Source organism: Lepisosteus oculatus, chromosome 4, assembly GCF_040954835.1.
Source record: "Lepisosteus oculatus isolate fLepOcu1 chromosome 4, fLepOcu1.hap2, whole genome shotgun sequence".
NCBI lineage: Eukaryota > Metazoa > Chordata > Actinopteri > Semionotiformes > Lepisosteidae > Lepisosteus > Lepisosteus oculatus.
The window spans coordinates 6,962,883-6,990,842 of record NC_090699.1 but is presented as its reverse complement, the minus strand read 5'-3'; the positions used below and the strand labels follow the sequence as shown (position 1 = coordinate 6,990,842).

Genomic DNA, 27,960 nt, shown 5'->3' with positions numbered 1-27,960 from the left:
GCGGTAACTAAGGAGCTAGACAAGAGGTGAAGTCCGAGTCGGGTTCCGAGGATCGTAGGAAAAGGCAGGAGAGAAGGTTTCCAAACCAGAGAAGGGCAAGGCTGAAGTCGTAGTCAAGAAGGCAGATCCGAGAGTCAAAAGGAGGAGATAAACGAGTAGGCTTCCAAATCCGGAGGGCGAGACAATAGACGTAGTCGAGGTTGAGTTTTGTGGTTTGTAACAAAGAGCCAGAAGGAAAACAGAATCGAAGGCGAGGGAGGTGAACAAACAAACAACCAAAACCAGGCGAAGAGCAGAGGGTTCAAAAGGGCTTAAGTACTGTGCTAGGAAGAAGGTGCGTTGATTGAAGAAGTGTCTTGGTTGGCCGATTTGCAGGGGTGGTGTCGTTTGGCGGAAGTGCTCAGGGTGTGTAATTAGTACGGGTGCGTTTCAGTGTGAGAATGTGGTGAGTAGAGGACGTGACAACACTTTGGGTAACCAAATTAGATAACTGACATACACATATTGTTGATGAGTGTGAGAGCACTTGACATTAACAAAAATATATATACAAGTGGAGATATATATATAAATATATATAGTGGGGAGATAAATATATACACAATGCTTTGGTTAGACAGATCACATTGGGGAGCTAGGACTATTTTGGGACAACACAAGATCATATGAACATAAAATAATGCAAAGACAAAGGCAGCTCTAACATGATTCTTTGTTTTACAGAACGTATTTCAAGGTACATGTATTTTGATATGTACCTTTGTGTCTTTGTTTTGAAGATGGTATGTGCCTTTCAGAGCATTTCAGCTCAAGGAGTACGTAAAGCATTATGATCACCATGTTTTACTCAGTATTATTTGTCTTTCTCTTTACTCTTTTTATATTGTATTTAATACTAGTTTCAAATTAGGATTATTGTCCAAGTCTGTGAAAGAAATCTCACTCATTAAAAATGGTATTTTAAAAACTTTTATAATCATGTTTTAATTATAATAATTAGTACTTGTATTTCAGAAGATAGTTTAGCTGTATATAAGATCATAAAGCTAGAATATCTTTGGAAATACTAGTATTAATTATATCAATTAAAGCTAAGTCATAAGCTAAACATTTTTTATAGAGACTCATTTTGTACAGTACATGGAGGTATTACTGAATCACTATCATCTATTTCTGCTCTAAGTGTTAACACTATTTTAAGAAGCTTAAAGGGATTTTAAAAAAGCAGCTAAATACCATAAGCTTAATATTTTTAGTACAGATACCTGTTAACTCGCATTCAGTGTTATTGTCCACTATCCGTAGATAATGTAAATATTTAATGATTTTTACAAATCAAATTATTCTGAATAATTAATGAAGAGAGTGCAAATATTTTTTAACATGACGGCATACTTCAGAAATCTGTTTCAGACTTAGTAATTTTTATCTGAATATGATCTTCTCCACTGATCTGTAATTATTATTGAACTATTATTTCTAATATTTACTTTTTCAAGATTATGCCAATGCACAAACTATTGTACCTGGCACATTAATGTTTTAAATAGCAGTTAATTGAGAATGTGTCAATGTTCTCTTTATATCTTAGATGTAACAAAGAATTTAAACATGACTTTGAAGCCCTTATGCTAAAGATTTAGTATTGCAATTGCCCAGACCTCTGATTATCTCCACATACCTCTAAATTAAATATCTTGGTAATCAATAATCATGAAGCTCTTAACCCCACTGCACAATAATTGTTAGAATTCAACTCTTCTGGGCCTCTACTGCAGGCTGTGGTCTAAGACGACAGAGGCTTCACATCTTGTAAAAAACGCACCTATATTTAGTGCGTCATGTTTCACGTAACACAAAAAGAGACCTGCCAGATATACGTGACTTGGGTTAACCTGCTCAGGACAGTTGGACCTGGGGAATATTTCTAGTCAGAAGCAAAAGACAGCAACAAACAAGTGAGTCAAGACAGCAGAAAGGATCAGAGAAAAAACATTAAAAAGAAATTCAAGGCTGTAGGATGGATAGTTTTTCAAGATTTATTTCATAACTTAGGAAGACCCAGAGCAAAATATCTTCTACCCAGCAGATATGACCACCTGTTCTTTGAAGAAAAGATGCATTTCTCTAAGGCCGTCATGTTGATTAGTAAGTACCAAGATTAAGGAATAATATTTTAAAGGAAGAAAGCCCAGTCCAGCATTCAGTGGTAGAGAAATATACAAGTGATTTTTGCTGTTGAATAAATACAAAATATTATTGGAATAATAGGTATCAAGGTCCAAAGATATCTCTAGTTTCCAATGCAGGAGAAAATGAAGATTACTATGGCAATGAACTAACAAACAATAGAATCAGTGAATACAGCTGGAAAGCAGCATACTGAATCAAGAAACATGTAATATATTTTAGTATAATTCTTAGTGTATACGCATTAATAAATATATTACCATTAATAAGTAAATTAACATTTATTCATAGTTAGAAAACCTTTTGCTGTGCTAGAATGGCTGGGCAGCACTGTGATGCTACACAGAAGTGATTCTTAAAGCCTTCACCCCCTTGGTTCTCAAAATCTGATTAATTATTAGTAATTAGTAATATAATAATGTTATAATTTCCAGATCTTTAAATTCAATAACTTAAAAATAATTCATTTAATCATTTCAAGGTTGATTCATAATTGATCATTTTCTCCATTATTTGTAATTAGCTTTGATTACCATATCATACTTGTCCATAATATTTGTCTGCAATAAAAATCTAATTTATATGTCGAAAGTGCTCAGAAAGCATTTATTAGACGTACAAAAATAATACGCTAAAAAAAATAAACATGCACCTTATTACTTACACCTAAATTATAAAATATTATTTTGTTTGTTTTAAGTCATTTAGAAAGCCAGACAATCAAAGAAAATGTCACTTCTGTTTCTGTTTGCATATTATTATCGGGAATTAACAAGACAACAAACTATCGACACAGTAATTTGGCATATTCATTTTATTTCACAGATCATTCTACGTGATTCAGGCTTTGAAAAAGTAGCCTCAGAATTGAAAATAGGTTTTTGTCAACATTTGCTCTCTACTTCAAGTTCCATCGAAATTTCACCTTTCTTTGTTTCTTTCCTGTCAAATCGCAAGGCTTAAAACATGTTTTTCTGTTCATGACCTTTCATGGCACCTATTGCCAGAACCTTTTGATATACTGTAGTTCTATAGATCCTATAGATTTTTATATTGTTTTATATGGGTTTCCATATAGGGTCAATTGTTTTTTATATTGGTTTAATTAGATTTCTGTTTAGGTTCTGTAGTTTTATTTATTATATTGATTATGTAGTTTTCCATATAGATTCAATATGTTTTATGTATGATGTATAGTTTTTATATAGATTCTGGGTTTGGTATATGGGTTTCTGTATAGGATATATACAGTAGATATATATAGTCCAGGTGGGTAGCTGCGTCAGCATGCGTAGGCTGCAAAGGAACAAGTAATAGGTTTATTCCATGCTGAAAAAAAGAAGAAAGAGAACACAACGTTTCGGCCGTGGAGCCTTCTTCAGGTGTTCTTCTTCACCTGAAGAAGGCTCCACGGCCGAAACGTTGTGTTCTCTTTCTTCTTTTTTTCAGCATGGAATAAACCTATTACTTGTTCCTATATATATAGTCTATATCTATACAGACTAAATATATATAAAACTATAATATAGTTTTCTATTTTGTTCTGCAGGAAAGAAGAAACACTGATATTAAATAAGCTGAGTAAACAAGAAATTGTTTAATCATTTGTAAATAATTGAATGTATTTAATCTCTCTGGTACAATATGAACTACACTGCTCATCATCACATTCCACAATTTTGTAAGTCCTTTTACAAACTTCCAAATAGATTCCACGAATAAGATTCCAGCGTGGACAGGAAGACAAAAATATTTTGGGGGGTTTCTGCAAACCCAAAGCAGAAAATTTAATTCTCCTTTCAATAGTCGTTTTAATAATGCCTCGTGCTCTCGAAGGATGTTTAAGTGCAGAAATTACTTGAGTGTCTGAACATGCCTGCATGAACCTAAGAGAGGAATAACTGCTATTTCACTGTACTCTGACCAAGGCAAGGGAGTACTTATAATATTTATTTTGATTACATTTGTTTTCCAGTTCTGGTCGACTGCACCTCTTGGCTTTTGGGTGTGGGAGGTAAGTGAGCAAGGAATTCTTTCAAGAACATGTGGCCAGCACCCCTGGTTATTAAGAAGAAAAAAGCTGACAGAGCATGTATCTGTACTTTTGAATGCTTGATCAACTTTATTTACGTGGTTATTTACTATTTCTACAACATTTTTTTAGATTTATTAAACAGTCCCTATTTGTTCCTGTATATTTTGCACGCCGTTAATATTTTTAGAGAATGCATTCCTTTTAGACATTAGTACAAAAATGTAAATGAACAACTACAGAACAATAAATGATGATAGTAATGTGAATGATTCCTGTTTCTGCCTGAACTGATTCAATATATCCCTGTATACATGTTGAGATTTAGAGGTAAAATACTTCCTTGGTTTCATGTATTGGAGGTGAGTGAGCAAGTACTTTTTCAGGAAAATGACAGCACCCTAAATACAGTATATGGACCAGTGGACCAGATTTACATATTGAAATACACATTTACCAGAGTTTATCTGAAACTTTAACTTCAAGGAAACCCCTCTGGTTCTTGTAGAACCTTTGGCAGAATAGTTTTACGTGTCATCTAGTGTAAAAAAAATGAAGCCAGAATTCTCAAAACATTTTTCATACAACTGGAATGTAAGAAGAAAATAGGTCAACAGTATCTGTACTTGTGAATGCTGTGCATTAGCAAAACAAAATGATACGTTTAGATGTCATCATATCAGTTTCAGTAACAATACTTATCTAAATACTGACTTGGCACTAATGCTCTAATTCTCTCATCTTTATTTTTTAATCAGTTATTATTTAATTTTACATATTTGTATTATTTACACAGCAGTTCTATATTTCTCCAATATTTTCTACATTTATTGGATAGTCATTAATATTGCTTTGTTGTGCTCATGGTGAATGTTTACTTTTAGACATAAGAGAACAGAAACTTAAAGTAACCATTGCAGTTAGTGTACAAAGAACAAAGTTCCAAAATGATTCTGTCCAAATGAGTCAATATATGACTATATTAATGGTGTGATTCAGAGGTGAGTTTTAATCCATACATCTCATTTCAGCCATTAACAGGGACCCTATAGTGATGTCGTACCCCCCAGATGGTGGTATATTTGAAGGGGACAAGGTGACCTTGGAGTGTAAGGTCGATGGCGACTCCAAGATCTGGAGTTATTTCTGGTTTAAGGACAGTAAACAGGACGAATCTCATATAAACCAGAGTCAGTACAGAATCAGTTCAGTCTCAATATCTGACAGTGGGGACTACAGCTGTTACATTGTGATGACAAGTGACCCTGTAGAACAACATTCCAGCAAACCCTTTACCCTGCAAGTGTTGGGTGAGTAAAACCAAGCATTAAAATAATTGAGAATCACAGCCGTTTCCCTGTGGGGATCAGAGATGGGGCTTTAGTAAAAAAAAAATTAGAATACTGTGATCACGCTCTGATGTGGTTGCAGGTTTTTATTCCAAAAATTTGAATTTTATATTCCAATTAGCCCATTTACCCCTGTCTATTTAATGCTGCTTCACACTCTCCACTGTGCTCAGGATTAGGGCTCTTCCTGGCTAGAGCTACCTTGATTCTCGCAATTACTTACTACATGGTTTTTGGCTTCCTGATCCTGGCTCTTTTTTCAATTACGTCTCCTGGTTTTTGGCTTTGGAACTTTGATTCCCGATCTGGTTTAGACTCTCGGCTTCCTCTCGGTTTATGACTTCACTTCTGGTTTGTACTTTTGCACCAGCTTGTCTACCATCGGCTTTCAGACCTCGGACTGTTCTATCGACTACGCCTCTGGAAATCGCCCTGGTTTTCTGCATAGGATCCTTACTACTAATTCCTAACACCGTACAGGCAACAGAATCACAGACAAAAACAGCAACAAAATATCTATTTTTCATTGACTGTGTCACATCCTTTAGGAAATCCTAAAATCCTTTAGATTTCTTTTAATATTATGTTCTGTCAACCATAACATATACAGATATGGGCCAGCTGGAACTGGAAATGTAAGTGTAGATGAGTCATTTCCCCTGAAAAGCCTAACACAGAGTGGTGTTTCAGAGCCTGGTGCTGGTATTATCTCATAGAGCTGGTGTCTGGGTTATCCTCAGTAAGCTGCAGATCAAGCACTAATGTAATTTTTGAGAATCGCTTTGCTTTGACACACTGCTGATATACTAGTTCATAGTTTATGTTGTGCTCCTTTCCTGTATATCTGCAGAACAGCCCCGAGCAGTGGTATCCTTGGGACAGGAGTGGTCAGAGGTGTACGCAGGAGAGACTGCAGTACTAAGGTGCTCCATCCCTGGAAGTTATCCGATGCAGAGCTTTGAATGGTACAAAGATGAACACCCATCTCCAGTTCACCAGTCTGAAGATGAGAATTGGACCATCCTTTCAGCTCTGGAATCACACACAGGACATTACTCCTGTCAGGGCAGGAGCAGGGAGAATCCATCTTACTCCAAAAAGAGCAGTCCAGTCGAGCTGAAAGTACAGGGTATGGTGTCTCGTTCACTCTTACTTGCAGCTTTTCTATATTGAGTAGAATAACAAATCAGGCATTTTTCCCTGTTCTGTAATAATAGAAATCAGGTGAAATACAGCACAGCAACAGTGAATATCATCATACAGCAACACTAGTTTTGCATCTGACAGTGTAACATTGTGAGCTCACACTTACCTTCAGATACCTTCCACAGGAGTCCCGTAGAGTTATTTTGTTGAGCCCTGGAAAACACTAAAGAAATTTGAAACATTTCTCAAACCAAACAATGTGAGTGTAAAACAATCAAAACCACTGATAAAAGAATCATAATTCTCCTTCAATAATGTCTTCTTTTGGCAAATTTTCAATCAGTTGAAAAATATCTGTTAAAAATGTATATAAATAAGCATCCATTTAAGCCCAGAGCAGGGTTAGGGTTACAAACCTGGAATGTTAAATGCTGTTCTTCTAGCTTCTAGATGCATGTTCAATGACAGAATTAAGAGTGTATACCATTTAGAGCAGGTTTTCTTTTTATCTTACTCAGTTCTGGGATCCAATTATTGAATGGATGCAGTGGTGCAATACACAGCACAAGCAGCCAGTAGTATTGAAAAATAAAATATCACATATGAGCAAAGTACCACTTGTCCTAAAGCTGACTTGGGCCCCAAAATCCAGCACTGAACGTCAAAAATGTCTCAGTAGTGTGGGAGTGCTAACCCTAACCCTACATGGGGTTTCAAATGAGCATTTCTGTCAGTGTCCTATCGAGGTTCCTGATAATTTTATTTAAATAACAGAAATGTGATCAAAATAGGGAGTTTATTAAATAAAAGTGGACGTACAGATGAGAAATTAAGAATAACTCCTGAATGTGAATTTACAGTATAAATGTACTTTATAGTGAAGAAACACACTGCCAACCATCACCTGGGTAAATTGAAGAATTCGTTCTATATTAAAGTCGTTGTTCTCTGTTTCAGTCACCCATCCCAGAACTTTCCTCTCCCTGCAGCCTCTACACACAGAGGTGTTTGAAGGAGATACAGTCACCCTCTCCTGTGTGGTGGAGGACGGCTCTCCAGGCTGGAGCTTTAACTGGTACAAAGACCATCTGGACAAGCCAGCACACAACAGCCAGAGCTCCAGTTACATCATCATCCCTGCTAATCTGTCTCACAGTGGCCAGTACTGGTGTCAGGCTGTGCGAGGAGAGAAACCTTTTACCCTGGACCCCAGCCTGCCCATCAGGCTCAATGTGTGGGGTGAGTATTATGAAGTATTATGAAGTGGACTATGATTGAGCGAATGAGCACTCATGACAAGAGGATGTCATGACCATTTAGAGCCTGATTTGATATTTCATAGAAAATGGTGTCTATCTATCAGACGATCAGGGCATGAATATGGAAGAGAGCTACCAACTGGTCTCCCAGCACCATTTCTAGAAGTATTTTTATGTTTCTGAATGCTTGAATAACACTATGCAAATGGATATTATTCACATTTCGTAGGACAGATGAATACATGTTATTCACCAGTGACACAGTGAGAATACAGAGATTATTCTCCTCCTTGATTCAGTGTAGTGGCTGGCTCTACCCAATACACGACTGTTTGCCTAAGCCGAATGGAAATTGGTGGTGTCTTGGGTGACGAGAAGCGGCAGCCCAGATTCATCTATCCCTCTCCGGGTGTCTTGCGCAGAGCTGTTCACCCATCCTGCCCTGTCAGCCCAACCGGGGAGCTCAGTCACGGAGGGGGACTCCGTCACTCTGCACTGCGACGCTGTGCTGAATGAGACAGCCCTGCAGGAGAAGCTGCAGTACCGCTACTTCAAGGAAGGGGGAGCCTGGAAATCGGAGAGCTCAGAGAAGACTCTTACCATCCCAGTGATGCGGCGCAATCACACGGGGCGGTACTGGTGTGAGGTGGAGGCAGTGGGGCGGAGCGTTTGGAAAAGAAGCAATCAGATAGGCATGACAGTGAAAGGTGAGCCCATTCATTGTGCACAGGTTATTCCCCGAGTTCAGCCCTGACGCAAAACAAGCCATCAAACACATTCTTATACTGTAGTGCTTTTACAATTTAGTTTGAAAAGCTAGTACATCTCCTTAATTAAATGAAGGTAACAGCAGAATATCTTAGCTTGTGAGGTCACTGTGTTTGAGTGATATTTTACCCCACAAGCCATTAATTTGAGAACAGTGACAAAATGCAATCACTGGTGCCTTGAAGAAAGAAAACTTAGGATAAAAACTACATATACTACTAAAAAGGAAATTGATTTTGTTGTGATCAAATGTGTTTTCCCCCATTTGACATTGCAAGAAGACTTTTAGGGAATATAAATGATGTATCATTCTTCTTGTGCAGAGCTCTTCCACAGAATCAGCCTCACAGTCCTGCCCCTGGGGCCTGTCTGGGAAGGAGAGACTCTGACTCTGCACTGCACTGTCCAGTTAAACACCCCTGCACACACCCCTGAACTGCAGTACACCTACATTAAGGACGGAGGAGTCCTGAGGTCCAGACCAGAGGACAGACACGCTGTTCCAGCAGTGAGGCTGAAGGACTCTGGGAAATATCTCTGTGGAGTGGAAGCCCAGGGAAAGGGGATTCAGGCCATGAGCAGTGTAGTGGAGGTCAATGTGACAGGTGAGTCACACTGCAGAGGGCATGAGGAAGCCAGTCAAAGACAGATATCCCTATTTATGTTCCTCACTTGCTTGTCTATCGAATTGTGCTTGATGTTTGTGCATTTTGATGACTATTCATATCTCTCTAGAAAAGTGAAACAAACTGCTTTGTGTGCAATTCCTCCACCAGTAGAAGGATATGAGATATCATATCCCAGCTTGCACCTATATTGCATTAAAAATAATCTATCACATAAAAGAACAAATGTCATGAAAGAGAGAAACAGGATTTACTGTAACTGATGCTGCAGCAGTGAGATTGTTATGAGAGAAAACATTTTCTTACACAATGAGGAGTCACGTGGTTCTTCAGCTCTGACAATGTTCCTGGTTGTGTCTGCAGAGCGTCCAAAGCCCAGAGTGACCCAGGAGCCAGCGTGGGAGAAGCTGTACTCTGGAGAGCCAGTGACCCTCAGATGTCTCCTCAGTCAACACTTACACAGTGTGGAGTATCTCTGGTTCAGAGGGGATCTGAGAAGCCCTGTGTTCAACACAACTGAGCGCAGTGTCAATGGCAACAGCTGTCAGATCTCTTCAGTGGTCCTGTCTGACCGGGGGCAGTACCTGTGTCTGGTCCGTAGAGGGCGCCCTCCTCAATACTCGCAGCCCAGCGACCCTTTTCTCTTAAATGTCTCTGGTAAGACGGGCTGCAGCTTCAGAAAACACAATAATACATGATAATTCTCACGCTGTGTTTCACTCTGAGAGCGGGTTTCCATTCTGTTTTGTGGTTAAGCAGAAACCTGAAGAGGATCAGAACCCAGAAGTGCTTTTAACTTTCACTGGCAGACTTCCTACTGACTCAAACACCAACTGTCTGCCTCTGGAATAAAAGTGTTTCACTTTTGTTGGATCAGAACATAATTGAGCAGAGTGTGGGAACATGTGACCCACCAGCTTTTTCCTAGTTCTTCTCACCATAAATAGTGAATTCCTAGTGAATAGTGAATAGTGAATTTAATTCATATCATTATTTAAATCATTTTTAATAGAGGAAAAAATATTCAACACACATGAACAAAAAAATAAGTACAGGATTCAAATGATATGAGACATGACAGCAGCTCCACCTAGGAGCCCAGAGCGTTACTGCAGGAGAACACATTTATTTTTTTAAGAAAGGTGCAGTTGTATCATTGTTAATTACAATGGAAGCCAGCTCACATGATGTCAAGCACTCTGTTATTAAATACCTGCCCTTTGCTCTCGGGAATGCAAAACATTTTAGAACAGGTTTCTGCAAAACAAGGTTTTGACATTTAAGGGCAGGAACTGCAAATTCATTAAGAAGGTCTCCTGTATTTACAGCATCAGTGGACAGTTAATAACTCCAAATTCCTTTATTTGCCAGAGTAAGACTGTGTGATTGTTACTGTACTTTACATAATATAGTTGCTCATGGCTTTTTCTTTCTGTGACCATTTGCAGTTCCTATTGCACTCCAGGTCAAGATTATTGATTTCACGTTTGATCAGCTGGGCTGTTTCTCTCTGTCTCCCCCAGTGGACCCCCCCAAGGCCACACTGACGCTGCAACCTGATTGGACAGTACTGTTTCCTGCAGAGTCGCTCACCATGGGCTGCAGGCTGGGAGGAGACTCCAGCAGGAGGCAGTATAGCTGGTACAGAGTAACTGCAGGAGGAACTGAATCAGTACAGTGCCAGTGGGAGAATGGGACAAACTGTCAGGTTACTTTCAGAGACGAGTCTCACAGCGGACTGTACTGGTGTGAGGCCCAGTCTGGACAAGAACGCAGCAAATCTGTGCACTTCAGTGTGCTGGGTAGGAGATGAAAATAATGCCTTAAATACTCTTGATAATAAAAATGTATGAATAATATTCCTTATAATAAACATTTTCAAGGAGTGTGACAAAGTCCTTTGAAGGGGTGATGAAATTGTACTCAATGTCACATGATAAATATTATATTTCTTTATATGCATTACATTTGACACTTATCTTATTGACACTATCCTGAGGACTGGATGACATCTGTCTCCAAACTGTCCAGTAGACTCACTGTCCAGATCTCAAGTGCCAAAAAACACAGATCTCTGGAGACCACAGACATCAACTCAGCTCCAGACACACAATCTGATAGAGAACATTCCAAATTACTTTAATTTAATTTGTTCCTGCTTCCTTAATGAACATCCCTTGTATTATAATATATGTTGCCCACGATAGCATCAGTGGTCTGTAACAAGTTATCAGAGCCACCATGGGGCAGAAGTACAGTTCAAAACTCAAGCACTGAACTGTAGTTGTATGAAAGTAGAAACAGAACACCAGCTCGACTGCGCGTCCTTCCCCGGCTCACAGGAGAATGTTCTGATATCCTCAGATCAGAGTTTGATCCTGCAGACACCTCCACAGCCCCTGACTGAAGGACAGACACTGACTCTACAGTGCAGAGAGCGGAAATCACAAGGGAAGAGATATGAGTTTTACAAAGGCAACGAAGCCCTGACACCTGACAATGGAAACACAGTGACTATGTCTGCAGTTAAGAAGAGGAATGAAGGGCTCTACAGGTGTCAGAGGTCAAAGGCCAGCTCTCAACCAGTGCTGATCTCTGTCAGAGGTGAGCCGATCCGAAGTACCATCGGGGAAAAAGACAGCATTTGTATAAGTGCATTTTGAGTAATATGTTTCTGTTGTAGAGAACAGCTACACCTTTCATTGAAAGAATAGTTTAAATGCCTTTAATCTAATTCCATCAGGACTTCCCAGTGAGAAAGGTGTGACTGAATACTTTGCCTCAGCACATTTTGTTGAGAATGTTTTCCCCCTGTGGTAGTAAAAGCCAATCCAGCTCATCACTCCAGCAGAGGGCGCTATGGAGCACTGCTGACCCAGCCTGTGTCCTGTGTCCTGTTCCCAGACCTCTTCTCCCAGGTGACTCTGAGAGCTTCCCCAGGAGCCAGAGTGCAGGAGGGGGAGCCCCTGAACCTCACCTGCGAGGCCGAGCTGACGGGATACTACAGCTCCCCGCTGTCCTACTCCTTCTTCCGGGACGGGCAGCCTGTGGTCGAGGGGAGCAGCTCAGCTCTGTACTCCATGGCCAAAGTGAACTGGACGCTCACTGGGAGCTACAGCTGTGCGGTAGAGGCAGAGCACGGGATTCGGAAGAACAGTGCCGTCACAGCTGTCACGCTGGCAGGTCAGTGTGGGCGTGGAGTCCTTGGTGCAGGGCCTTACAGAGACGCTGAAGCAGACCAGTGTGGGCATGGTGTCCTTGGTGCAGGGCCTCACACAGACGATCAGAGCAGGTCAGTGTGGGTGTGGAATCCTTAATGCAGGGACTCACACAGGCGATCAGGGCAGGTCAACGTGGATGTTTAGAAACAGAAAATGATTCAGCTCTTGAGCTTTCAGACCATAAGAAGGCTTACCATCCAAAACATCAAAATATTGTATTTCTCCAATCTAGTTTTCAGCAGGGAATCAGCCTTTTCTTGATCCCTGATAGTTATTATTATCATTTTTTATTATTATCTCTCTGTTTACTTGCAGTGTCTTGGTGGACAGTGGCCAGGTTAGCAGGTGGAGGATCACTGTGCCTGATCTCCCTCTGTGCCGTTCTGATGCTCCACTGCAGAGCACAGACCTCGGGTGAGACCGGATCCCTGCAGCCTGTCCAGACCAACCAACCAACCTGCTGACAAGCGTCAAGCATGTGATCAGCTAACGATTGCTTGTCTCAGCATCAGTTGGTGCATTTTAACTACTGGCCGGCAACCCCAGATCTTTGTATAAGTTATTACAAATGTTTTTACTTCTTTTTTGTTGGAAATGTTCTTTTTGTTTGTTTTTGCTACTGAAAAGAATTGTGAAATATGCTTTTCAAGGTGCTATATAACATATTTTTATATGGTACAAGTATTAGTAATAGTTGTTCAGGTGTGTAGCTGCGAAATCATGCGTAGTCTGTAAAGGAACAACTAATAGGTTTATTCCATGCTGAACAGAGAAGAGAGAAAACACAAGGTTTAGGCTGTGAAGCCTTCTTCAGGTGTCAACCTGAATAAACCTATTACTTGTTCATTAGTAGTAGTATTCATCCAGTTAAGGAAGCCTTTCTTTAAATCTGAAAAGACTACTGTAAGATATGAGGCTGATCTATCTCACCTAACTATGGTACAGATAAGGGAAAACTCTGAAAAAATCTCTCATTTCAATGAAACATTATTTTCGAATCATTGTAAAAGTATTGTTTTCTGAATTTTGTTGTTCAGGCTGTTTTTTCTTTTCTTAGTTGTGAGTTGTACCATCTCATAGGATGGTATGGTGGGATTAACGAAATAATTCTGGACAAAGGTAGCAGATTTCTACACCAAGATTAAACCTATCCAGCAAATTCCTTATTAGAATCCAGAAAAGGTCATTTTTCCCAATACTATTCAGATCTAAAACTAGTTTCAGTTCATGATTGACCACTGTTGGGATCTATCTTTTAAGGGATTTGCACAAATATGCATCAGAATGGATACATATTTTTTTCTTAAACCCTTAAATCTTAAATAATTAAAAGCTGTATTGTTTACTAATTGTTAAGCCTCAATGCTCCTCTCTTGTGTTATTGTACTTTATGGCTAAAACCCCTTTTTTAAATTTCTTCTAGAAATATTACCTCCTAGTGAAGGTTTCACATATGAATTATTTGTGTTCCTGATGCTATTCACTGGTGGGAGACAGATGTCACATCAGAGACAGCTCACAACAGAAAGTGCTTTCTGCTGTCAGAGTTCAAGTTTCACTTCTCTCCCTGTCACACTTGAGGAAAGTAAGGCGCAGATGTTTCTAACCCTGTTCTTTTGTGAACGCCCTTCCACAGTGTCTTAATTAATTCAAACTGCATCGCTACGTTTCTATCCAAAGCAAGTTCATATCTGTCTTAAAAATTAAAAATTCAAACCAATTATCAAAAACCTCTATGAGCAGCTGTGACATTTCTGTGCTGGTTGTGATTTGATTTAAATTTTCTTTTTAAATTCCTCACTGAGTGGCATTAAAATACAAGAAAATGAGCAAGAGAATCAATCTGAGGCATGTTTAATGCCTCTCACATATTTGCTGATGCTGGGTAATTATCATGTGGTATTCTTCTTGCACTGTGTGCTTTGCAATACTGTGCTACTGAATTTCATTTCACATCTTGTTACAGCAGCTTGTCATCAGTAACTGTTTTTCTCTTGAGGGTTTTTGTCAGGGCTCAGGCTTCACTTCTCTCACTGTGGGTCTTTAGCGCAGTAATACACTGCAGTGTCTTCAGTCTTCAAGCTGCTCATCTGTAAGTACAGCTGATTCTTGGAATTGTCTCTGGAGATGGTGAATCTTCCCCGGAATGGAGAGCCATAGTATATGTAGCTGCTGTCACTGCTAATAGTAGCCACCCACTCCAGCCCCTTCCCAGGAGCCTGTCTGACCCAGCCCATAGCATAGCTGCTGAATGTGAATCCTGAGGCTGTACAGGTCAGTCTGTGAGATCCTCCAGGCTGCACAACTGCAGGTTCAGACTCAGTCAAGACCTGGGACTGAACACCTGTGAAGAAAAATAAAAAAAACTTTGTGACCTTTTTTTTGAAGTTGCATCATTTGTTTCAAAGCTGTTAATAAAGTAGTAAGAATGATCACCTGTGAAACACAGAGTTGCTACAATCAGCGCTGTTAAGAGCTTCATTGTTGACTGTTCAGACTGAAAGGTACAGAAGAGAAGCTGACTGGCTGCTGTTCAGTCTCTCAGCTGTATCATTAATAAGGGGCTGTGAGTTTGCATAGGAGCCTCCTGCAGGGGTGGAGCAGAGCTGCACAGCCTTTAAATTCACTGACACGGGACGCTGGAGGCAATTTAATTTTCAGCTAATTCATTCATGTAGTATCTGTCTTGACTGCCGTGTGGTGAAGATGCAGGGTGTGTGTGGCTGTACTGGCTGAGATCCACAAGTCCTGTGTCCCTCCTGCCTGCTCCACACTGGATCCTCAGGACACAAGATACTGACAGCACCTGAATGCTATGAGAAGTCTGTTGTCATTGGGTGCTGCGGATTATTTCATTCCTGTTCGGCTCCTCCTTCGCGAGCTGGCACTGTTTTTCCATCCCTGCCCTGCACTGCACTGCCGGATACTGATGGACCCCCTGCCAGCAGAGCTCTCCCTTCCTTCCTCCCATTCCCAGTCTGCCTACTGCATATGTCCCTTGTTTTCTGTCTGTTCCTGTTTCCCTGCCTGCCTGGACTTTTCCTGTGGCTTGCCTGTGTCCTGATCTCCAGTACTGCCCTGACCCTCCAGACTCCGTCCTCCAGCCTCTGACTTTCCACAGCTGGGCGGCTCTTTGGCTATAGGTTTGGAGCAGCGGCTGCCCGCTGTCAGCTCTGGTGGGCCTACCAGTCCTGTACTCCAGCTCCATATCCTGATCTTCAGCCCCGTGTCCTGATCTCCAGGGCTGTGTCCTCCCAATTTTTCACTCCAGCCCCATGTCCTTCACTCCAGGCCAGTGTCCTGCATTCAAGACCCATGTCCTGTTTTCCAGCCCTGTGTCCTGATCTCCAGTCCCATCTCCTGATCTCCAGCCCTGTGTCCTGTACTCAAGCCCCAGGTCCTGATCTCATGCCCTGTGTCCTGATCTCCAGTCCCATCTCCTGATCTCCAGTCATGTGTCCTGCACTCAAGCCCTATGTCCTTATCTCCAGCCCTGTGTCCTGATCTCCAGTCCCATCTCCTTATCTCCAGCCCTGTGTTCTGCACTCAAGCCCTATGTCCCGATCTCCAGCCCCGTGTCCTGATCTCCAGCCCTGTGTCCTGCACTCAAGCCCCATGTCCTGATCTCCAGCCCTGTGTACTGATCTTCAACAACATGTCTTCCTATTCCTTCACTCCAGCCCTGTGTCCTAATCTCCAGCCCTGTATCCTGGTCTCCAGCCCTGTGTCCTGGTCTCCTGGCCCATGTCCTGTTCTCCAGTCCTGTTCTCCCACCCATTGGACTCTGCTTCAGCCCGCCTGGTGGACTGCCCTGAAGTCTTGTGCCCTGTCCTGCCTGGCTCCAGATGCAGACTGACCAGCCCTCTCCTGTCCCTAGTTCCCCTTCCTGCACTGGGCTCTATGAAGCACATTCCCTTCTCGAGGGGGCCAGCCACTCCCTGTGGACTGTGACCCCCTTTCTCTAGGATCTGGAACAACTCTTGACCTGCACCCACTTTTATGAAGAAGAAGATACTGCTTCCTTACTGCACTAAATAGTCTGAAAACATTGTTAGCTATAATTGAATATATTGTCAGAATCAATTGCTTAAGTCTTTAGTGTGTCTTCAGCTGTGTGAAATTTTATGCCACATATCAGCTGGAATATAGGTACAGGATTAAGAGGAATGCTCCAGTTCCTGACTTACCTGTGACCATCTATGCTAATTCTCAAAAACAGATTATGGATTTATTATTATGAAACATTTTTAGGGTGGCACAGTGGCATGGCACAGCAGGATTTTTCATTTAAATTGGACATTGGAATATTATTGCTATAATCCCAACACGATTATTGTTGTGTGACAATGGTTGGCAGTTCCAGGTATGGAATCGTGTCACCCTTGTCACCTGTCACCATACTAAGGCACAGGTGTCTTTGATAAAGCCTGTATCGCCTTTACAAATAAGGCAAAGTAAAGGGAGTGGATAGCTATAACAATGGAATTGTTTAAGTGCTGTGTACATTTTAAATTACTGTTGGCCCTGTACTATAGCGCAGTATTAACAATAATGAACTGAGTTAAAAGCATTTTTCATTGAGATGTTTGTTCCCTGATGCTACAGCACCACCTACAGGCAGAAACGCACTGCAGGTGGAGAAATTGTTTTGTGTTTGGGGAAGGACAAGTGGGGACGATGTTTTTTTTTCAGTTTCTCACATATCTCAAATGTCTTTCTCATTTCATTGTCTGAAAGGATCAGTGGCCAGTGAGAAATCTGCAGGTCTGAACTTACAGGAACTGTTTTCCCTGCTGGCCCTGGAATGGTGTCAGAAGAGAAATATTAGCTGGAATTTGTTGAGCCCCAACCTAATGGCCCTATCCAGGGATTCTTGCCCTCTCAGTCAGGAGTAATGACTTTATTACTTTAAACCCAGGTTAAAGTGTGAGAGGTAGCCAGACTAGAAAGAGACCCCCACTTGCCTTAGACCCCAGATCTTGCCTACTTAATATAAGATTGCTTTATTAGCCATATACAATTTCTTGCATTAGAAATGTGTCTATTCACATACCCCAGCTTGCTCTCCATGACACACACAGGCAGGGAGAGAAAAGCTTCTGGTATCAGAGCAAAGGGTCAGCCATTTATACAGCACCCCTGGAGCAACTGGGGTTGAGAGCCTTGCTCAAGGGCCCAATGCAGTAGAATATCACCGCCAGCTGTGGGATTTGAACCAGCAATCTTCCAGCCACAGGGCACAGCTCCTTAGCCACAGAGCCACCATTGTCCCTTACCATCCCCTTTAGCTGTTACAGGACATCTAGGAGCCTGTAGGAGATTGAGGCTGAAATTTGTAAAGGCACTGACCCAGAGGGTTAGGGATGGATTTCTGCAGCAGAAATACACTGGGACTGTCACTTTCAGTATGATGGTCCCCTCACTCCAAACCCTCCCTGCGACCCACATCAGTAAGAGCTGCAGAGGGTAGTATTTTAAGACTTTTCTTGTGAACATTTGGCTGTTATTAGAATTCTGAAATTCTAATCTTAGGGTGTGGCAACCCTACACAGAGAAACACAGTCAGGCATACATAACGTACGTATTTGTGATTGTGAGATTTTGTAAGGGTGAAATTGCAATAAGTGCATGAATTAGAATTCTGTTGTGGTTTGTGAGTTTTTGTTAAGGCATGGGATTAATTTTTCTCACTGTGGGCCTCGAGCGCAGTAATACACAGCCATGTCTTCAGTCTTCAGGCTGCTCATCTGTATCTCCACTGTGGTTCTAGAGTTGTCTCTGCTGAGAGTAATTCTTCCTTTCACTGAATCTGCATAGTAGACAGTCATATCGCTGTTAATATACCCCAGCCTTTCTAGTCCTTTTCCAGGGGGCTGTCTAGCCCAAGAGATGGCATAACTGGTGAAAGTGAATCCCGAGGCACTACAGGAGATTTTAAAAGATTCTCCTGGCCTCTTCACTTCTGATTCAGGCTGTGTCAACACCACATCGCAATGAACCCCTGCAACAAGAATAAAAATGCAACTTAGAAGTCTGCAAGAAAAGATATCTAGATATTGATATTGTGACTGAAAACAATCATTAAAATGAAAGAATTTACATTTCACACTGGACATGAACATAAACAGGAGGGGAAATGCCCAGATCTTGAACTCGACGAAAGAGGAGATGGAGCAGGGAGTGAGACAGCACTGACACCCTGGCCAACATCAACCTTGCTGCGGAGAGATAAACACTCTGGGCTCTTTGCTTTGCATACATTTCCTCAAGAGGAGGCACCTGCTGGCTCCATTCATATTTAAACACACAACATCTCCAACAGAAACATGCTAACAGAGGAAGACAAACAGGAAACAATGGGTTTGCACATGAAAGATTCTTTTCTTGGTCTGGAGAGGGATCAACAGTCTTTATGGAAGAATTGTGTTTGATTAGTTCCTAACTTTAATTGCAGCCCATCCAATATTTCTTGAATATCAAGACAATTGTAAGAAACCAGATGAAAGGCGTGTTTAAGCAAACAGAAAGGAAAACTGGGAAACAGAATAAATAAGTGAATATGAAAGAACTGATAATCTCATTACATTGCAGTTAATTGTATTACAGTGTCACACTACCCAAAGTGAACAAAACTATGTTCAGATGTATGCCTGTAGTTACATGGCAGTAAAACGAAACAGATATATTTCAAGACCATCATGGCTGCAGAAGGTCTACTGTCACTGCTGAATGAACAGATACCAACAGTAGAGCCAGTGTCTCTCCTCAGACAGCAGCACTAATAGAACAGGAAGACTCTGGGCTGCTTTACATGAAGACCTCCAGGGGCTCCAATAAAAAGGATCTGAAGTGGTGGAGTTATTTATGTGCATATTGTGAATATTATGTATGCAGAAGATCTCAGGTATAAGTATCCCCACTGTATTTCAGCCTACACTTATGGCATTGATTTTCATGACCAGGATATGAAGCTAAGTCTGCTTTAAAATGAACATTGAGAGGCATAGAATGTCTGACAAATTGATATAATGGGTATTATTAATGTACAACATGTCAGATAGAGTACTGTACTGATATTGCTATTATTGTCCATGTTGGCAAGTGTATGTATGTAGATGCAGTGTGAACTGTACAGGTATGTATTGCAGTACATACCATACACGATGTTTGCATTCTTGTACATAATGGGAAGTTTCCTCAAATTCCTTTTATGTCATTGCTTTACGTGTTGAGAAAAGGTAAAAGGCTTGTAATAGCTAAGCAAATGTAAAGCTTTGATGTGTTCATGTAAGGGCTTATTTAGCAGTTTCTTCTGCTACAAAAGGTTACAAATCACAGAATATTTTATACCCTGAAATACAAGTTCATGTCCATTTTCTTGTTGCAGTTCCAACATCCCTCCACCAGAGGACACCCAAACCAAGAGCAAGTGCTTCAACCACTCTCTCCAGCCTATTTAAACCCTGCTCTCTGTTCATTCAGTGCTCAGTGTTTGTTTAGACCTTGTGAGCTACAGACCTATTACTGTGATACCTTCTCTGGAATCCTTCCTGGCCTTTGGACTTTTGGCTACCCTTTTGACTATGATTTTTGGAATTTGTCTTGGACTCCTTTTGTGAAGTTTCTCCTAGTTTTTTTGGCTTCTTGAACCTTTTGCTAGTCTTTGACCACAACCTTAGATTTCCCTGTTGCTTAAGTTTTTTGTGATACCCTACCTGCACAGAGTCCATCCATATGCTAATCGTTGATCCTCAGCAAAACATTTCTGTTTGCTAATTCTGGGCTATTTCTTTGTTTCCTGTGGATGAATCCTCCCATTTAGTCTAATCAGGGTAACTTGTACCTCATCTTTAACCCCTATTTTCTTAATTTCTTGTGGAAACTCTTGTCCACTAAGGGCAGGTTCATTAGCAGTGAAGACAATGATATGAATCTGATTGATCATTACCTAATAGACAAAGACAATTGCAAAATATTGTTCTGAATCGGCTTATAGATTTATGTACTTCCCCATAGTCATCTGAATGGTCGAAAACATAATGAATGACAGGTATTTGAACCAATCAGGTCAGCTTTTTCAGAGGTGCCCAGTTTGAAAATAGCCCCAAAACCCACTAGCATTTCAGACAACCCTGAGCAAGAGATGAGTACAGACTTCTCTGTATGGGTTATTTTTTCATTGTACCTTTGCGGTTTACAAAGTAAGGTCTTGGGATTTTACATATTTTGGCAAAATTTTGCTTTTCCAATTGTGTTTTGCTGAGGTATCGATCAATTATCAATGGACTTCAGAATTGTTCTGAACTGCATCAAGACATAAATTGCCTGTAGAAATTGATTGCTTTGCTGTACTTTGGATTGGGAAACAGCTTTGTGATGCTTCAATTGTCTTGTTTCATTTGATGTAAGACCTGTCGAGCTGAATTTTGATTTTGCTGGTGAAAACGTATTGCATTTACATGTTGTGCTGTGTGGTTATTTGTTATCAAGGTTTATTAGAAAAATGTTTTATTACAGTGAAACCAGACCATCTGGTTTGACTTAGACGATATTGGTGGTCACTTGCATTGTGTTAATGTCATGTTCGTAAACCCCTCCTCTTAAGGATGCTCCAACTCTTCCTTGTTTTTTACTCATCTCCCCCACCTGCTCCTTGTTCCAGCCCCCTTTTCAGTTCCCCTTAAAAGCCAGGTGCTCACTCTATTCCGGTCTCTGCATTGGTTCCCATACCAGGCGAGTCTGGGACCTGGAAGCGCCTGGTCCCGTCAAGTTTTTAGTTCCTGTTCCTGTTCCCGTTCCCGTGCCGGTCCCGACCCGGTTCCTGTTTTTAATCTCGTTTGTGTTGGATGGACCGCCCGGCTTTGGACTTTTGCCTCCCCTCGGATTTCCCCCTTGGACTTATTTCTGGATTGTTTGCCTCGGCCACACCTCCCCCGAACACCAGCTCACCATGGACAGGCCCCCTGTTTTCATTCCCGAACCTGCATGCTTTTTCCCCGTGTTTTCCTCAGTCTACCCCAGGTCGTGTCGTCTGCATAGAGTCCTGAAAGAACACTTTTGTTACGCTTTTGAAAGAACTTTTGCAGTGCCGTTAAAAATCAATTTATCTTAAATAAACATTGACTGTGGGGTGTGGGGCGATCAGAACCCCAAGGTGACTCTGCTACACACTACTTAACCTCTTGGATATCAAATCTGAAACATCAGATTTTTATATGTCTTACTCAGCATATTCACTAGAAAGAACAATACGCAGCGATTATCAGCTGCCAGTGAAAAGGTGTCATCAGCAAAATGTGCTCTGAGGCAGATCCTGTGGTAAAAGCATCAAGGTCAACATGGGTTTTGGAGATGTCCTACGTCTTGGAGACTGGTACAAAACTGAGGCCTTTACTGAGAAGAGATAGTCATCTGGTCATCCTTTCTTCATCCTTTCACCAGTCATCCTTTTTTCTAACTGCCCCATCATCTCATATCTCTGACCCCCTAATCCGCATAACCTTCTTGTTCACAGTTCCCTTGACCACCATCAACAATCATCCACACCAGGCACTTTCCCCAGCAACAGAACTCACTGCATCACCTGTAAATCTATATCCAAAACCAGGCACATTCATGGGCCCCTCTGGACAATCACTAAGATGACATTTTGTACCTCCAGTAACCTCATTTACTGCATCTCTTGCAGGAAATGCCCAGCCATCTATAGTACATTGGTGAGATGGGAAGGAGACTGGGAGACTGCTTCAGGGAACACGTCAGGGCTGAGAGGATCAAAGATCTCTCCAAGCCCATAGTTTCCCATTTCATTTCTAATGGCCATGATCATACTGATCTCTCTGTTTGCATTCTGACAAGAGCCTCCTCTCCACTCCTGTCTTTTATTCTCCAATGCTTTATCAACTGTTTTCCTCGCTCCCTCACACCTAAAAAAAGCTTCACAGTCAGAACGTTGTGTCTCTTTTCTTTTCCTTTCAACATGGAATAAACCTTCACTTGTTCCTTTATAGCCCTGTACTGTTTATACTGTAAAGTCCGTAAAAGTCTGTAAAACTTGTCCATAAAAGGGATTAGCTGTGCACGTGAAGAAGCAGTTAAGCACGTTCTTCATTGTTCCTCATTGTTTTTGTAACATTGCCAGGAACATATGGCAGTCATGCCTTGAGATTACAACAGACATGCCAGTTCAACATATACATACAAAAGTGGAACTACATACTTTCACAACTGCTGGAGTGGAAAGTTTTGAGACACAAGTGTTTAAGATATAAAAGACTTATACCTGAATTAAGAGCAATTCCCTCAATGGTAATAATATAGGTTGACCAGAGCTGGACTCAGACTACAAAACCATCTGTCACGCTGTTGTAATTCAACCTACTGTGAGAAATACGCTTTGTGTGTCTCCTTCCGTGTTCTCCGGAAAATTCTGTTTTCAACACCATTAACCTGATCTAAAACCTTCATTGGATTGCTCTGTGACTCTTTGCATTCCTACAGAGGATGGAGAAAAGGGGAGGGATGAAACAAATATAGACTGGAGTTGTAAGTATGATGGGATAGATGCGTAATGATGAAAATTAAAGAGAAAGAACATCTCTATATGTTTATGTCTGCTGCATCACCTGTGGCTTTCTACACATTAGAAAAAATACACTGGTGGAATACACTCGTCAGGAATGACCCGCTGAGGAGATGGGAGGATGGACCCTATGCGGTAACTAAGGAGCTAGACGAGAGGTGAAGTCCGAGTCGGGTTCCGAGGATCGTAGGAAAAGGCAGGAGAGAAGGTTTCCAAACCAGAGAAGGGCAAGGCTGAAGTCGTAGTCAAGAAGGCAGATCTGAGAGTCAAAAGGAGGAGATAAACGAGTAGGCTTCCAAATCCGAAGGGCGAGACAATAGACGTAGTCGAGGTTGAGTTTTGTGGTTTGTAACAAAGAGCCAGAAGGAAAACAGAATCGAAGGCGAGGGAGGTGAACAAACAAACAACCAAAACCAGGCGAAGAGCAGAGGGTTCAAAAGGGCTTAAGTACTGTGCTAGGAAGAAGGTGCGTTGATTGAAGAAGTGTCGTGGTTGGCCGATTTGCAGGGGTGGTGTCGTTTGGCGGAAGTGCTCAGGGTGTGTAATTAGTACGGGTGCGTTTCAGTGTGAGAATGTGGTGAGTAGAGGACGTGACAACACTTTGGGTAACCAAATTAGATAACTGACATACACATATTGTTGATGAGTGTGAGAGCACTTGACATTAACAAAAATATATATACAAGTGGAGATATATATATAAATATATATAGTGGGGAGATAAATATATACACAATGCTTTGGTTAGACAGATCACATTGGGGAGCTAGGACTATTTTTTGACACAAGATCATATGAACATAAAATAATGCAAAGACAAAGGCATCTCTAACATGATTCTTAGTTTTACAGAACGTATTTCAAGGTACATGTATTTTGATATGTTCTTTGTACCTTTGTGTCTTTGTTTTGAAGATGGTATGTGCATTTCAGAGCATTTCAGCTCAAGGAGTACGTAAAGCATTATGATCACCATGTCTTACTCAGTATTATTTGTCTTTCTCTTTACTCTTTTTATATTGTATTTAATACTAGTTTCAAATTAGGATTATTGTCCAAGTCTGTGAAATAAATCTCACTCATTAAAAATGGTATTTTAAAAATTTTTATAATCATGTTTTAAATATAATAATTAGTACTGGTATTTCAGAAGATAGTTTAGCTGTATATAAGATCATAAAGCTAGACTATCTTTGGAAATACTAGTATTAATTATTTCAATTGAAGCTAAGTCATAAGCTAAACTTTTTTTATAGAGACTCATTTTGTACAACGAGGTATTACTGAATCACTGTCATCTATTTCTGCTCTAAGTGTTAACACTATTTTAAGAAACTTAAAGGGATTTTAAAAAAGCAGCTAAATACCATAAGCTCAATATTTTTAGTACAGATACCTGTTAACTCGCATTCAGTGTTATTGTCCACTCTCCATAGATAATGTAAATATTTAATGATTTTTACAAATCAAATTATTCTGAATAATTAATGAAGAGAGTGCAAATATTTTTTAACATGACGGCATACTTCAGAAATCTGTTTCAGACTTAGTAATTTTTATCTGAATATGATCTTCTCCACTGATCTGTAATTATTACTGAACTATTATTTCTAATATTTACTTTTTCGAGATTATGCCAATGCACAAACTATTGTACCTGGCACATTAATGTTTTAAATAGCAGTTAATTGAGAATGTGTCAATGTTCTCTTTATATCTTAGATGTAACAAAGAATTTACACATGACTTTGAAGCCCTTATGCTAAAGATTTAGTATTGCAATTGCCCAGACCTCTGATTATCTCCACATACCTCTAAATGAAATATCTTGGTAATCAATAATCATGAAGCTCTTAACCCCAGTGCACAATAATTGTTAGAATTCAACTCTGCTGGGCCTCTACTGCAGGCTGTGGTCTAAGACGACAGAGGCTTCACATCTTGTAAAAAATGCATCTATATTTAGTGCGTTGTGTTTCACGTAACGCACAAAGAGACCTGCCAGATGTACGTGACTTGGGTTAACCTGCTCAGGACAGTAGACCTGGGGAATATTTCTAGTCAGAAGCAAAAGACAGCAACAAACAAGTGAGTCAAGACAGCAGAAAGGATCAGAGAAAAAACATTAAAAAGAAATTCAAGGCTGTAGGATGGATAGTTTTTCAAGATTTATTTCATAACTTAGGAAGACCCAGAGCAAAATATCTTCTACCCAGCAGATATGACCACCTGTTCTTTGAAGAAAAGATGCATTTCTCTAAGGCCGTCATGTTGATTAGTAAGTACCAAGATAAAGGAATAATATTTTAAAGGAAGAAGGCCCAGTCTAGCATTCAGTGGTAGAGAAATATACAAGTGATTTTTGCTGTTGAATAAATACAAAATATTATTGGAATAATAGGTATCAAGGTCCAAAGATATCTCTAGTTTCCAATGCAGGAGAAAATGAAGATTACTATGGCAATGAACTAACAAAAAATAGAATCAGTTCATAACCTTTTGATATACTGTAGTTCTATAGATCCTATAGATTTTTATATTGTTTTATATGGGTTTCCATATAGGGTCAATTGTTTTTTATATTGGTTTAATTAGATTTCTGTTTAGGTTCTGTGTTTTTTTTATTATATTGATTATGTAGTTTTCCATATAGATTCAATATGTTTTATGTACGTTGTATAGTTTTTTATGTTGGTTATATAGATTCTGGGTTTGGTATATGGGTTTCTCTATAGGATATATACAGTAGATATATATAGTCTATATAGATATAGACTATATATATAAAACTATAATATAGTTTTCTATTTTGTTCTGCAGGAAAGAAGAAACACTGATATTAAATAAGCTGAGTAAACAAAAAATTGTTTAATCATTTGTAAATAATTGAATGTATTTAATCTCTCTGGTACAATATGAACTACACTGCTCATCATCACATTCCACAATTTTGTAAGTCCTTTTACAAACTTCCAAATAGATTCCACAAATAAGATTCCAGCGTGGACAGGAAGACAAAAATATTTTGGGGGGTTTCTGCAAACCCAAAGCAGAAAATTTAATTCTCCTTCCAATAGTCGTTTTAATAATGCCTGGTGCTCTCGAAGGATGTTTAAGTGCAGAAATTACTTGAGCGTCTGAACATGCCTGCATGAACCCAAGAGAGGAATAACTGCTATATCACTGTACTCTGACCAAGGCAAGGGAGTACTTTTAATATTTATTTTGATTACATTTGTTTTCCAGTTCTGGTCGACTGCACCTCTTGGCTTTTGGATGTGGGAGGTAAGTGAGCAAGGAATTCTTTCAAGAACATGTGGCCAGCACCCCTGGTTATTAAGAAGAAAAAAGCTGACAGAGCATGTATCTGTACTTTTGAATGCTGTGCATTAACTAAGACTGTAAATACTGAATAGAACATAATGCTTTGCTCCACTATCACTAACATATTTTGATCAACTTTATTTACGTGGTTATTTACTATTTCTACAACATTTTTTTAGATTTATTAAACAGTCCCTATTTGTTCCTGTATATTTTGCACACCGTTAATATTTTTAGAGAATGCATTCCTTTTAGACATTAGTACAAAAATGTAAATGAACAACTACAGAACAATAAATGATGATAGTAATGTGAATGATTCCTGTTTCTGCCTGAACTGATTCAATATATCCCTGTATACATGTTGAGATTTAGAGGTAAAATACTTCCTTGGTTTCATGTATTGGAGGTGAGTGAGCAAGTAATTTTTCAGGAAAAGGACAGCACCCTAAATATATGGACCAGTGGACCAGATTTACATATTGAAATACACATTTACCAGAGTTTACCTGAAACTTTAACTTCAAGGAAACCCCTCTGGTTCTTGTAGACCCTTTGGCAGAATAGTTTTACGTGTCATCTAGTGTAAAAAAAAATTTCAAAACATTTTTCATACAACTGGAATGTAAGAAGAAAATAGGTCAACAGTATCTGTACTTGTGAATGCTGTGCATTAGCAAAATAAAATGATACGTTTAGATGTCATCATATCAGTTTCAGTAACAATACTTATCTAAATACTGACTTGGCACTAATGCTCTAATTCTCTCATCTTTATTTTTTAATCAGTTATTATTTAAATTAACATATTTGTATTATTTACACAGCAGTTCTATATTTCTCCAATATTTTCTACATTTATTGGATAGTCATTAATATTGCTTTGTTGTGCTCATGGTGAATGTTTACTTTTAGACATAAGAGAAACGAAACTTAAAGTAACCACTGCAGTTAGTGTACAAAGAACAAAGTTCCAAAATGATTCTGTCCAAATGAGTCAATGTATGACTATATTAATGGTGTGATTCAGAGGTGAGTTTTAATCCATACATCTCATTTCAGCCATTAACAGGGAGCCTATAGTGATGTCGTACCCCCCAGATGGTGGTATATTTGAAGGGGACATGGTGACCTTGGAATGTAAGGTCGATGGCGACTCCAAGATCTGGAGTTATTTCTGGTTTAAGGACAGTAAACAGGACGAATCTCATATAAACCAGAGTCAGTACAGAATCAGTTCAGTCTCAATATCTGACAGTGGGGACTACAGCTGTTACATTGTGATGGCAAGTGACCCTGTAGAACAACATTCCAGCAAACCCTTTACCCTGCAAGTGTTGGGTGAGTAAAACCAAGCATTTAAATAATTGAGAATCACAGCCGTTTCCCTGTGGGGATCAGAGATGGGGCTTTAGTAAAAAAAATAAATATTAGAATACTGTGATCACGCTCTGATGTGGTTG

The 27,960-nt window shown here is 40.0% G+C and overlaps 2 protein-coding genes across 2 annotated transcripts in view; both read left to right on the top strand.

Annotated features, from left to right (window-relative positions):
- Nucleotides 1-27,960, top strand: part of LOC102684123 (Fc receptor-like protein 5) — a 58,130-nt gene that overhangs the window by 22,078 nt on the left and 8,092 nt on the right. The gene's annotated exons all lie outside the window — the stretch shown is intronic.
- LOC138238294 (Fc receptor-like protein 5) lies at nt 1,926-14,298 on the top strand. The gene is made up of 12 exons (XM_069188478.1): nt 1,926-2,148; nt 4,166-4,204; nt 5,254-5,532; nt 6,422-6,700; nt 7,675-7,956; nt 8,399-8,683; nt 9,068-9,349; nt 9,734-10,027; nt 10,894-11,172; nt 11,735-11,974; nt 12,275-12,553; nt 12,907-14,298. The coding sequence occupies exons 1-12, from the start codon at nt 2,118-2,120 to the stop codon at nt 13,053-13,055; spliced, it is 2,718 nt and encodes a 905-aa protein (XP_069044579.1). The 5' UTR covers nt 1,926-2,117; the 3' UTR covers nt 13,056-14,298.